General features: G+C 41.3%; 1 protein-coding gene across 1 annotated transcript in view; it reads left to right on the forward strand.

Annotated features, from left to right (window-relative positions):
* Positions 1-13,599, forward strand: part of SH3RF3 (SH3 domain containing ring finger 3) — a 259,303-nt gene that overhangs the window by 235,955 nt on the left and 9,749 nt on the right. The window contains exon 9 of the mRNA XM_067295285.1: positions 9,306-9,643. Within this exon, the coding sequence (XP_067151386.1) occupies positions 9,306-9,643 (338 nt within the window). The remainder of the gene's footprint in view (positions 1-9,305; positions 9,644-13,599) is intronic.

A 13,599-nucleotide genomic window follows, 5' to 3' on the forward strand; every position in this document is an offset into this window, starting at 1 on the left:
TTTGATCAGGTCAAGGATCTGCTACTACAATGTTAGGTCATCTAAGATCTAGGAGGGCACCTCTTATTCCTGCCCCTCACCCGAGCAGGGGTATCCCAATAGCAATGTGAACTGTGGCTAATTTTCAGAAATATAGTGCCTGAACAGTAGGAGCTTCTGCTCTTGTCACCTCTAGGCCACAGTCCATGAGAATGTGCTAAGTTTTGCTGGTTGCAGCTTACTCCTCAGTCTCTGATTAAGTGCATCTTTTATGAACTGATGAATTGTTTGGAGGAATTATTTCATTATAATGTATTTCAGTGTCTAGGACAAGCAAATTCTGGCAATTTTTCATTGTCCATAGACGTCCTTTTTCTTTTCCATGGGGAATTGATTTTGAGAGAAGAATATACCTCCTGTGATGCCTGAATTTTCCACAAGCAATCTTCCATCTGAGTACAGGCCAGCCCAATACTGTTTAGTTTGCTGGAACTGCTGAAATTACAGCCTGAGGTGGCACGGCTGCTGGAGCAACATCAGCCAAGCAGGAATAGGTACATCAGCCATAAGGGACAAGATGACCTCCACTAACCCAAACCTTTTTCCCCACATGTTTCTACTTACCATAAAAATACAGGTCTCAGTTATCTGTCATTTAACAAGATTACAAAGCAGGACCAAGCAATTTTAGCTGTTTGCTTCTGAAATGAAATCCATCCCTTGTGAATGGGGAAAGCCAGTGCTAACTATGTGTAAGATTAGAGTATGTCAATGCGCATCCCGAATCCTGTTGTTGATTCTCTTTCATTGAAGTGTTCAGTGAGTGAGCTTGCTCTGGCTTTCTGCAAAATATGAGTGTTGCTCCCAGTGCTACCCGTGACCAATAAATCTTTTTCACTTCCTTATGAGAGACAAGGAGAAGTAAGCTAACCAGTCAGTCTAAATAATCTGGTATTTAAAAACACTAATTCTTAGCAGTTTGTCTCACATTTAATGTATTTATACATCTTTTTCTCATTTCAGAATCCTATGCTGTCAGTGAAGCTGTGATGATAGGTTCTCTAGTTCAAATAAATGAATCTTTACTCCCTCTAAACTTTCGAAAACATGCTCATACTCTGTCCATCTGTTTTGTTTAAATTCTCTGGAAAGTACCATCGGTCTAGCATAGTTGCTTAAATCATTTATTCACACTTGGTTTTATACCAAAAAAGATTTAAATATTACTGGGCTTTAGTCTGAGGTGTTTCTTCAAGACACAGTGTAGCATCATGTAGGAGACCTCCACGCTATCTCCAGGGAAGCACTTGGTACATATAAATGGCAGTGTGATGCCAGGCCAGGAAACAACCTGGCCTCCCAGGAGCAGCAGGGCCCAGCAGCCCCATCGCCACTACTTTTGGGGCTCCTTGGTCCAGGGGGAGCTCCGCGGCCCTCCATCTGTGATGTTTTGCCCAGCAGAGGTGGAGTTGAGGAATCCAAACAGCAGTTGCGGGGTTGTGAAAGTGCTGTGGGGTCGCAGTTCCCAACCCTTTTTTGTCTCTTCCTTGGCTCACAGTGCATCCCGCCTGCTGCCTTTCGCCCTCTCTCAGACCCCTGTAGCTGGAGAAGTCTCTGAACAGCTGATTTCCCAGCACCGAGAGGGCACAGGGGAGGGATCATTCTTGGCTTTGTCCTGCTCTTGCCCAAATAGCTACATTTTTTTACCATAGCAATCGTTCTCACTGATTTTATGAGGTCTCTGTAGCAAGCTGGAGGCACCCTCTATAATGCTGTAAGTGCTGTTTCATTTACTGATTGGGACTTCCTGAAGCAGAGGTTGGATCCATACCATCATTTTAATAGCCCTTGTTAGATCCATTCCCCATTAATTTGTCTAATCCCCCTTTGAACCCATTTGTACTTTTGGCTTCCACAATACTGTGTGTGGTTAGTCTCTACTTAATTATGTGATATATGAAAAAGTGCTTCCTATGTTTTTACTTTCAATCATTCATCTGATAATCTCATTAGGCTTCCCCTAATTCCTGTATTGTGAGAAATAACCAATCTGTTCCCAAGTGACATTCTCTATGCAGTAAAGGCTTTTATAGGCTGCTGTCATGTTTCCTGTCAGTTGTCAGTGTTGCAGGCTGACAAATCCATTGTACAGAAGTGGTTCCCCACCTCTATGTGTCCCTGTTGCCACTCTCTGTGCTTTCTGTAGTTCTGCAATATGTGTTTTCAGATGCGGTGGCCAGAACTGCACACAGCATTGAAGATGGTAGGCAAGGCAGGGTTTTCTGCAGCGGTGTTTTCTACAGATGTTTTTTGCCTCATTCTCTAGTCCTTTCCTAACAATTCCCAATATTCTGCTTGCCTTTTTAGGATTAAGTATTTGTATTCCCAGAGCACATACCACATTTGCTTTTTGGCCAGTTTTGCAGTGGGCGTTGGCTTTTGTGAGTACAGAGGTTTATTACCTTTAAAGCCTCTTGCTGCATAGTGGAATTCACAACTCCCAGACAATGTGGGAGTAGAATAAGGTGCCTAGAAAATTGGAGTCACAAAATCCTGGGTCTAAGTTAGCTGGCAGAGGGTACTGGTAAGAGAAGGGTGGCTCAGGTCTTGCTTTTTTCACTGCAAGGAAGTTACCTGCTTCCACTTAGCATATGACCCATCCCACAGGGTGACAACTCTTCCTTCTAAAAATAAAGGATGAGGCATTCCCCTTAAAACTGAGCAGGAGCTGGTAGTCATGCTTGGGTGTCCCACGCTTTCAGCACTTGCCTGTAATTCCTTGGCTCAGTTTTCTCCTGAAACGAGATGGGAACTCGCATTCCCCGGGTGAATCAACACTTTACGCCTCTCCGCATAGGCTGTGCAGAGGGACAGGAGGGTGGTGCAGAGCAGGGGAGATCTCAGTGTGTCATGCTGCAGATTCTTATTCATGTTGGATAATCAAACACCCAGCAGGCTGCTGGGTGAAGAAGGAAGCTATACCTCAAATGGGTACAAGAATATTGTGTCTACCCCCTTGTTTTGTGTTCCCGGAGGGGTTGCTCACACTGCAGGGGAAAAGTGGAATAAAACTAGGAATAAAGCACATAGTGCTTGTGAGCTTGAACTTCTAAAGATGCTGGCTACTTGGAAAAAAGTGGAAATGTTACCACTGACTTTATTGGAACCATGGTTTCATCATCCTCTTTGCTGTTGTTGTCACATTTCACTTTATCGGTACCTGATTTTGAATAACTTTATCAGGGTATTGGGAAATTTTAAGTTTTCCAAAGCTTGGTTTTAGCTTTTCCTACTGAAAAAAATCACTGAATGCTGTTAGTGAGGCATGCAGTAAGTTGCATATCTTACAAGTTTCCATACCTTTCATAGCCATCACCTTTTTCCTACATGCCAGACCAGGAAAAAGGATGAAATATAAACCATCAGTCCATCAGGTTCTCCTTCCATCAAACAGAGAAAGGCAATAGCAGTGTAACAAGTCATCTGTCCCTCATTCACCATTAATAGTTTTAGTGTGACAGTAGTTTTGCCTTTTACCTTCTGTCTATTGCAAATGCAACCTACTGCAGGAAGCTTGCCAAGATCTGAGAGTCTCTACTTCTACTTCTTTTTTTTTTCTGTGAATTAGCCTTTAACTTTGTTCCAGTATTGGAAAGATCTAATATTCCATCTAAGCTCAATATTCAAATAGATTTCTAGAGTTCCCTTTATCTCTTTTACCAGTCTCTAGAGCCCTGCATCCACCCCCCTTCAACAAAAGCACATGATTAAGTACCCATGTGCTTTGCTGTATTGGGACCTGTACACCAGTTCCTCTTCTCAGTTTTTTTTCCAAAACATTTGAAATGCCTTGGTCAGGTCTAACTGCAAGACATTTTACTTATTTTCTACTGACTTTAATACTAATTATTTTAAAAGTCAGTGGCCATAAGTCTAACATGTTTGGGCATTTATGTATGTATGTTACTGTCACTGGGATTTGAAACCCAATGAATGATACTACAATTCTAAAATCCTTTTTTCCTTGTTATTATTTAACTTGTATGCTCAGATTTTATAATAATAGACTTCTGACCAGAAGCAGCTGTCTCCATTAAAAATTAAATCTTTGGCAAGTATTTCCATGCAATGTATGATACAGAACTAGTCTTTTCCTAAAATCAGAAAGAATTATGTAGTAATTATGGAGAATAATTACTGTTCCATCTTGATCAGCACATCACCTATGCCTCAACAGAAATAGTGACAAACTGCAAATGATAAATTCATATCCAGAAACATCACAGACCTGAAGTTTTCATTTGAGACAATGCTGATTTTTTTTGTGTGTTTTTCTTTTATAATTATCAAAATCTCAAGTCAAATAATTTTACACAGGTTTTAAAAATCCAAATAACTTTTTCCCTAAAAGACTTAATCCAGTACCACTTACTCTTCTATGGTAAGTGTCAATCATCAATAGCCAAATTGGAGTCAGAATAAAAATGGACTACTCTCCACACACTAACTTAAATTTACTGAAACAAGTACTGACCAAGTTAAACACGCAATAGAGGTGGTGGTTTGGGGGTACTGACTGACAGATGAATTTCTCATTTGTTTTTCAGGGCTCAGGGCAACATTTATACAGTTTTGTTACTTTTTTCTGTTTTCAAATGAAATCTCTTTTTCCCCTCTGGCTTTCTTATCTATTGCTGTAACTGCTGGTACATGAAAAATTACCTCATCTCTGTGGCTGGAGCCAGGTTTTCTATCAATCAATCAGCTGCAATAAAGTTTCCTCATTTATTTAATGAGCCTGGATAGGTAGGAAATGAAGAATTAGGAGCTGCAGATGAAGAAAAGTAAACCGGAATTTTCTGTGTATTAGGACGGTTATAAAAAAAAAAGGAAGATGATCTGTATTAATATAGCCAGCATGTATAATTGGTATTTGGATTATGGCATGATTATTACCTTGCAGACAGGGGACTTGGTTATCACTCAGTCATCAGCAAAGTAGCTGCATTCTGTGCTCATCTCATCTCTGAAGCTGAAAGAAGAGCTGGTTATTATCTTCAAGTAGGGTTATTAATGAGGGGAAGAATCATCCCCAATTATTGTGAAGCAAAATATTTCAACATTTACATATCTGAGACTTTAATGTTGATCTAGTCCTGCACGAGTTTTTAAGCTCAGACTGCATTCACTTTTCAAAATGTTCCCACAGTGACATATCAATGGGAACTTGCACCTATCCAAGTGTTAGCTCCCACAAAGTGCACTTTGGGATCACAGAAATGTGGCACATCCCGTCCATGTGCTACCAGAGACTGATTCCCACTGAGATCCCTTCAGGCTCCAACATAGGAACAGTTTCATGCTAAGACTTTGTCGGGGAAGAAAGAAATTCTGACCTGTGTATACTGTCTATGTTCACAGTCCCTTTTTTTTTTAATTAACAAGAACCAGCCTGGGATTTATTTGAAAGAGCTAATTTCACTCTTTTTTTCTCTAACAAAGTATCGATCCTTCTGAAATTAATGGTTTTCAAGTTTTGGGTATAAACATCCTAGAATAAAATCTGAGCAACATAAAGGTGATGATTTAAATTCAGTTAAACATGTTGGCAGCAACCAAGAGACAGGAGAAGTGCTGTCAGTGCTGTGAATCCATCCATCAACACAGATGCAAGGTTCTAACCTTGGCAGGTTCAGGAAGTAGACACATCAAACACAGTCTGCAGTCAATTGGAAATGTAGCTATCAGACTAAGAAAACTCAATAATTACACAGCTGTTTTAGCAGATTACAGATTTCCTAGAAAACAATGTAACAGTGGTCTGTGAATGCAAAAGGGAAACTTTATTTTTCTTCATTAAAAAATGTAATTCCTGAAAGTCATCAGGTATGGCCTCTGTAAATTTTTTATCCCTTTCCAAAACCCACAGAGTCTGTAACCGACTGATGTAGATTTTTCTATGGCATTTATGCCCATTAATTAATGCTTAGTTGATTTACAGTGAAACTGCTGCAGAAAGGACTGTCTTGGATGGCCATATAAATATTAAATTAATTTCTTGTGAAGGATGGCTGCTATTACACTAAATATTAAATGAATTCATAATACTTGGACATTTGCTATAAATCATCACTGGGACTGCGTTCCGAAATTCCATTCCAAAGACTACATCTTTTTTTTTGTAATACTAAAGCCGTGGAAAAAGACCAGTTGCTCTCAGAGAAATGTACAGCTTTGAAAAACTGGCAACATTAATGCATTCCCCCAGGACTAGGAGGAGTTTTAACTTAGTCCTGTTTTACAGATGCGGGGAGGAGGCATGGTGAGGTTGAGCTGCTGATCACAGAAGGTTCAAAACCAATCTGTTTCTCATGACAGACATAGCAGTAGGTTATCAGCTCCTGGCAATCTTCGTTTTGCTGGAAGTGCTCTGAGCAGCGTCAGCAGGGGACCTGACAATGCAATACCAGAAGAGGTGGAGAGCATTTGCCAGACTCGGTTAAAGGGAGAGAAAGCTGGATGCATCCAGGCACCCAAACTGTTTAATATCGGTTCACCTCTAAATATCTTGCCCGAGGCCATAATGGGAAGGATGGGACTCTTCAATTTTTGACTAGCAGGTCTAGGCTCAGCAACTGAAGTAAGTCGTCTTGTTTCTTTAGGGAACAGAGATTTTAATCTCAGAAGTTTTGTAAAATGCTTTGTTGACTAAAAAGAGGCTAAAAATCAATTCTTTATGATTTTTCCTTTTGTTACAGTAGAACAAAGGGTACATCAGTATTTTCATTATAGCTCTCTATTATCTGAGGCATAGTAGCTTGAGTGTAGAAATTTATGCTAGGAGTAACCTTGTAGGGTTGAAGCTCTTTTATAATCAAAATTGAATGACTGTCGGACTTAGCTACTCTTTAATATACAGATGGGTGTGAATATGTGTATTTCCTTCTTTCCAAAGATTTTTGCTTCCATGCTTTAAATGGTCTAAGATGTGCAAGGTTTTTCTAATGAAAATTTGCCAAAGTATTTAAATTAGAAGCAAAAATTAGAAAAGCTGCTACCACATAGGAATATTAATTGTTCATTATACAGGGCTTTAGTTCACATAGTTGCTTTGCATGTGCAAAGCTGCCAATTAAAGAGCCTCGAAGCGCTCACTGCTGCACAATAGCCATTTCTCCAGACCCCCACAATGGCTATTGTACTCTGTCACTGACCTTTAGACACCTTCAAATGCATATTGACACAGTATGCCAGGATCATTAGAGGTATTGTTTCCATGCGCCACAGGGAAAGAAGAGTTTTGCAATTTCGTGAAGAGCTTTACAATTTGATATAATGATGACAGCAACAATATCTCTTAATTAGGATGTGAGAGAAACACCAAAGTATACTTTAAGTGAATTCCTAGCACCTAGCACAGTTCTCACAAGGGTTCCTTTCCATCAGGGAAAGAGGAGGTGTACCAGGGAGGTTTGGTCTGCTTGTCGGTTGTTGCCACAGGAATTAATTTAGGGATTTTGACCTGATGGTGCCGTATGGCTGGCCTCCCTTGGCTTCCATGGATTCTGCTTGGATGAGCATCATCTTGGCAGGATAGGTCCCTTAATCTGTAAAGTAACCCATAAATGACAAACGTCCTTTAGCAGAGCATATGGTTGGGACCTGCAATGTGCGGGAGCCTGGGATCTGGAAGCTTAGTTCAGACTCCACTCTTCAAAAATCAGTGGAGGTTGTCTCTGTAATAAAACTGTTCTTCAGTTTTTCTTTCCCATGTCTTAATATCTAAGGTATCTCAGCTCTCTCACGAGTCTATGACAGCTAAAGAGAGCCAACAAGAGACCTTAGGGAGCAGAGACGCCAGCTATTCCAAATACATTACAGTAAATCTGAGTATCTTCCAAACGCTTATATTCATTTTATTGTAGTCTTTTTCCAGTTCTTTAAAGCTGCTTTGAGAAATGACTTCAGTAATCAGCACATAAAAATAGCATCATTTTAAATCTTATATGGGACATTTTGTCTACACAGAATAAATAAACTGCTGTCTTGTAATTCCAAGCAGTATTTCTGCTGGAAGATAGATAGATAGTTTCTGGCCCATAAGTATTACAGTTGCTGGATCTTTTTTCCCCCAGGGATCCCATTATAGAACAAATTATCAAATACAGCTAAACTTCACAGCCTTGAGTCTCTGAATATAGTCTTGGGTAATGGTTTGAACTTCAGATAGAAGAAAAAGAAATCTAACAGACTTTTTGCAAAACTTCTTGTCTGGTTAAAAGATGGAAAATTTACTGCACAGCATTGTGGTTATGCTGGTTGCAACTCAAGCCTAGCACTGTGCAGCACATACCAGAAAATGTCCAGCTGTTGCACACAATGCCTCCACCCAAAAACTTTCTAGCTGAAGGAGAAAATATTCTCTATTTGTGTGTGCTTGAGGTAAACATGTAGTAAAATTTTTTACATTTTAAGACATGTAAAATTGGATACATTCCTTCAGGAACAAAATTTGAAAATTTTTTTTGCCTTAATTGAAAGAGCGCTTTATCCAGTTTTCATTTGTCTGTAGCAGAAAACATTGTAAAACACTGAAATTTCCCACGCGCTGATATTGTACTTGCTGATTGTAAATTTTGTGGTCTATCTTCAAACATCAAGATGATACTCTCCTGACCTTAGCACATCAGGAGAAGTCACCCCCTTCAGGGAGGGAGATGGGGGTAGGTACAGCTGTAGGACTGCAAGATGTGACAAGGGAGCACACTGGATCAAAACACCCTCCAGTGTCTCCATTCTCCTTCTGGTAAGTTGGCATTGGATAGTAAATGAGGCAGTGACAATAGTGGTTCTCTTGCAGTGGGCCAAGATCTTTCCTAAGACCCTCATGCTTCCCAGTGGAGGTTTTCCACCACAGGGTCTGATTTATCATTTTTCAGGAGTTCCTCTATTGAGGGACAGGATCCTCCCAGAAGAGAGAGGGCAGCAGTCTGGTTGTCCGCCTTCTCTGGATGGGGAGTTTGTACTTTTGCTATCCCACTGTAACCACACTATTTCTCTCAAGAGGCTCATGATCACTGCCTGGGTGAATTTGAAAGTAGAGATCGTCTTTGTAATATGTTATGCCCTTATTCTGCTGAACAAGCACAGCGCTGTTGGGTAGGGAGGGATTTTCATAGGGTCTTAACAGCAAAGGCACAAATCCTGTGCCCTAGTCAAGGCTGTTTAGGAGGTCTCCTGCCACGCACAGTGAGATTTTCCAGAAGCAAAGCAAAGGGAGTTGGGGTGTCTGCTCACTCTCCATGTTTCCTGTGGTTGCTTTCCAGAAGGAGAAGAAGAGCGGGCTGCTGAAACTTCTAGCAGGAGCATCAACAAAAAAGAAGTCACGCTCGCCACCCTCTGTGTCCCCCACACATGATGCCCAGGCGGCCATTGAAGGAGTCCTGCAAGGGGCGGTGGGACCCGAGCTCTCCTCCCTCTCCAGCCACGGCAGGGCCGGCTCGTGCCCAATCGAGAGTGAAATGCAGGGAGCCATGGGGTTGGAGCCTCTGCACAGGAAAACAGGCTCCTTGGATTTGAATTTTTCCATCCCTTCTCCTGCCAGGCAGCCCCTTTCTTCCATGGCAGCTATCCGCCCAGAGCCCAAGCCTTTGCCCCGGGAAAGGTAAGCCCTGTGTCTCCTGAGTCGTCTGCCTCCTCAGGCAGTGTTTGGAGGAAAGGTGTGAGGATAACTTGCATGAGGGTTGCTGCCGTTTTGCTGCTCTGTGGATTGACCGTCGGTTGCTCAGCTGTCTTTCAAGAAGAGGGGGCTCAGGTGCTTCTGCCCACTGCAAAACATTTGACACACGGTGCAGCTTTAATGTTCGTTGATCAAACAAATGGTATTGCTGGGCAGCAGCTGTGCTTTCTCAGCCCAGAGAGTGTGGCTGCTGCCGGCAAATGCCTCTTTTTAAATGGGATCCCCATGTTCCAATAAGCTTGTGGAGCAGCCGTGCGGTGCTCCCTGCTCGGGGATAGCAGGGAGATGTATTTGCTCATCAAGGCCACTTCTGGCCTGCACTGTATTACCAAGGACTGCTTAAAATTCTTGTTTAGGATACTCCCAGCTAGAGCCTTCCTCAGAGAACTGTTACCAAAAAAGTGTCTCATTTCTAGAGAGGAACGTACCAAGGATGCTGGGGTTCATTTTAACAGCCTGCTCTGCACCTTGGTACCTTAGAATAATTGACTATGCAAACCCAAAAAGAGTAGAATAGCAACAGCAAAAAAAGGGGATAAACTGGCAGAGAGAAAGAGAAGTGACTAGAAACAGTAGTACAAAAGAGAGCTAGGTCTCCATTTGCAGAGTCATATTGCACTGACATGATGCTATTGAAATGCTTTCCACTCAAAAAGTGTCTAAGGATTATGTTAGGCAGTGCCCGCTAAGAGGACATGGGTTTTGAAAAAAAACATCCAAGAGTTTTCAAAGAGCAATCTAGGGAACTACCTGGAGTTGATTTGTTAAACAATTTTGAAACAGTTTTAAGTCCCAGAGTTTTGAAAGAAGCTGGTTTTGTTTGAATGTATGAAAGAGGATAAATGAAATGGGTCGGGCAAGTCAGCCTGACCCTGAATCCACTCAGGGGGATGGAACAGCTAATGCAGGGCATGATAAGAAATACTACAGGACAGGTCACACCTTGCACATGATGTTTTATTGAATGCAGGTTGAAATTTGGTTGGGAAGGTAACACTGACACTGTAACAGACTTTCCTAAGGCACCTGGCTTGTCAGTGCAACATGTTTTTTTGAGTAAACTATAAAACTGACACACTTTATTAAGCACATATAAAACTGATTCACTGCTTGGCTTCAAATGTAATTATAGATTAGGAATCACTGGCAAATGATTGTGTATGAAGTGTAGCCCAACAAGAGTTGGGTCTTGCACCCCCACTGTCCAACATAAAATCTTTGCTGATGCAGTACAGATGACTCAAGTGGGAGGCAGATGATAAAGAGAGTAGACTCATTGGTACAGAGCTACTTCAGTGTATTGGTAAACAGCACATGGAGCAACAGTATGCTTCAGAAAAGCCAAATTTAGGCAAAATGGAGGGCTCAGAGAAGCATCATAAGAACAATGGAAGATTTAAAACAATATACTTCTAGTAAGGGAAACAAGGACCTCTGTTACACCTATTAAAGAGCAGGTTTAGGAACAACTTGGTAACAGTCTGTGAGAGACTGCAGAAAGGACAGACATGGGAATATTTTTAGTCTAGATTTGATGTTTTTCTAAAAGAGGTGCTGTAGTTCAAGTGCAGCTATTGGGCTTGAAGCAGAAATAAATGCAGGCAAGTCCTTCAGCAGTGTAACATAGGCAGTGATAGCAGACCATCATAGTAGTCTCTTGTCCTTAGAATCCATGAAAAAGCAATTTAATGAAAAGAGTGAAAAACCAACTGCACACTTAATTTGGTCTACATCAGTTTAGATTAATGCTATAAGAAAAGCTAAATCAATATAAACCAGATTTAGCACCAGTGTAACTAAATCAGTGGAATACTGCACCTTTAGTTAAATGTAACCATGAAAAGAAACCTGTAAAGCCATTCCCTGACATTTCTGGAGCTGGCTGTTCAGGCATTGCTTTCAAAGCCTTACTGCAGAGAAGTCTGGACACGTTTAATATGACAGTGCTAGTCCCCTATTCTACAAATTTCTCAGTTCACCTCAGGATAGTCCTGACAGTGAAAGGTTTAACTAATAATAGTATTAAGCAGCTGCAGGGAAACAGGATAGAACCGGAGAGACATGGGTTGGTGGTGTCTGCTCAGCATTGTTAGAGTCATGAGTAAAGAGATTTAGACTTCTATAACTGTGCAAATACTGTCAACTGCAGTATACAATGGTAAGGAACTTATTCTCATTTTAAGCATTTTTGATTCCTGAGTCTTAAATCTGAAAATAAGCTATAATTGAAGTAACCTTAATTATACACAGCAGGCAAGATTCTCTAACTGATTTATGAATTAACTTCCATATCACTGGTGTATCTGCATTCCTTAACTGATCATATGGGTTTTTTATGCCCATAATGGGAAATATTAATTACCTTCATGCACTAGGAAGGATAATGCTTAGTCCTGGAATAATCTGAGCAGATACGTTAAACACTTGTCTCTTAGAAATTCATCCCACATCCATCTGTGCTCATTAAATCGTCAAATGGCTCAGAAGTACCAAATTATATATTTTTTAAAACAAATTACAGTTTCAAACTGCTTGTTCTTTTCACATCTGGCAATGGAGGAACTTGCATTCAACATCTCTCAGCTCCATATTTTGCTTGTTTGCATTTTGGTGCATTTCATCTGCACAGTAGGAGCAATTCTGTGAAAAAAGCAAAGGGAGGGGAGGAAAAAAAGGTTAGATAAACAGATTCAGATGCTGGATGAAATTTTAAAAAGCTGCAAAGCATTTCAGTGCACTTAGCTGTACTTGGCTTTCTGTCTCCCAACGCCCATCTGTGCACATAGAGACAGAGCACTGAAAGGTTGGAAGAAGTAGCACATTCCTTAATATTTACAGCATTTGAAATGAGGTTCATACAGGCAGCAGAGCCTTGCTACTTCTTCCACAGAGGTTGGCTTGCAGCTCCAGCACTCGCCACATGCAGGCTACTGAGCAAAACCAAGCATTCATGCCACTAGCTGTATCAGAGGTGCATTAAAAGGCTCTAATTGCTTGCAGCTTGACACTCACAATTTAACAGAAGAATTATCTATTCCGCTGCCGTACAGCACAACCCTGTGCGGGAATTGCAGCCAGTCAGAAAGGAAGGCAAATTGAACTTGGTTTTCTCAGAGACTCTGCTAACTTTTATGCTCTCCTTCAATTTTTTGTGCATGGGGAAAGCAAGGAAAACAATTATTTTATCTTACCATACTTCGTATTTCTAGAACCTATTCCAGAACATACTTCCATTAGGATGGCTGGAAATTGGTCCTAGCTCTCCTGTCACTTAGGCTGGATGTTTACCCAGTTTGCTGGGACAGCTAGCATCCATCTCTACCTTCTGGGTGTAGTTTCCAACAGTACATTTATAAAGCCACCTTCCTTCAGCTGCTCGCTGCCATAAAGCATACAGCAGTCCAAGCAGCCGAGCAGAGAAATTTCCTAGGTGGTGCTCTTGTCACTTTGTGTTGCAATGATTGACTGTCCAGTGAACACCCCATCAGGCTGCCTGTGCTACATACACTTTTTTCCAGCTACTGCTCCGTCCAGTTCCTACTGGTGCAAGAAACAGGACCAGTATAGCCAGTCCTGTACTGCAATACCCTGTAGTGATGCGGGGCCTGAGCCAGCAGACTGGCCCACATCGCACTGACACTGTTGTTTACGTGGAAAAGGGATATGTAGTCTGCTTAACAGCACCAAAGCAAAATACTTTCCTTACCACCTCCTTCAAGAAAATATGCCTGTACATTAAGCAAAATAGGAGCACTGAATAGCGTGTGTGTGTGTGTGAGTGAGTCACGCTCCCCTTGCAGGTTGGCACTGTTCCCAGATACAAACCTGAGTAAAACATGTCACGCATTGTTGACTCTTTTATAGTAACTGGCACTAATTCT

This window comes from Apteryx mantelli, chromosome 1 (assembly GCF_036417845.1).
Source record: "Apteryx mantelli isolate bAptMan1 chromosome 1, bAptMan1.hap1, whole genome shotgun sequence".
Classification (NCBI taxonomy): Eukaryota; Metazoa; Chordata; class Aves; order Apterygiformes; family Apterygidae; genus Apteryx; species Apteryx mantelli.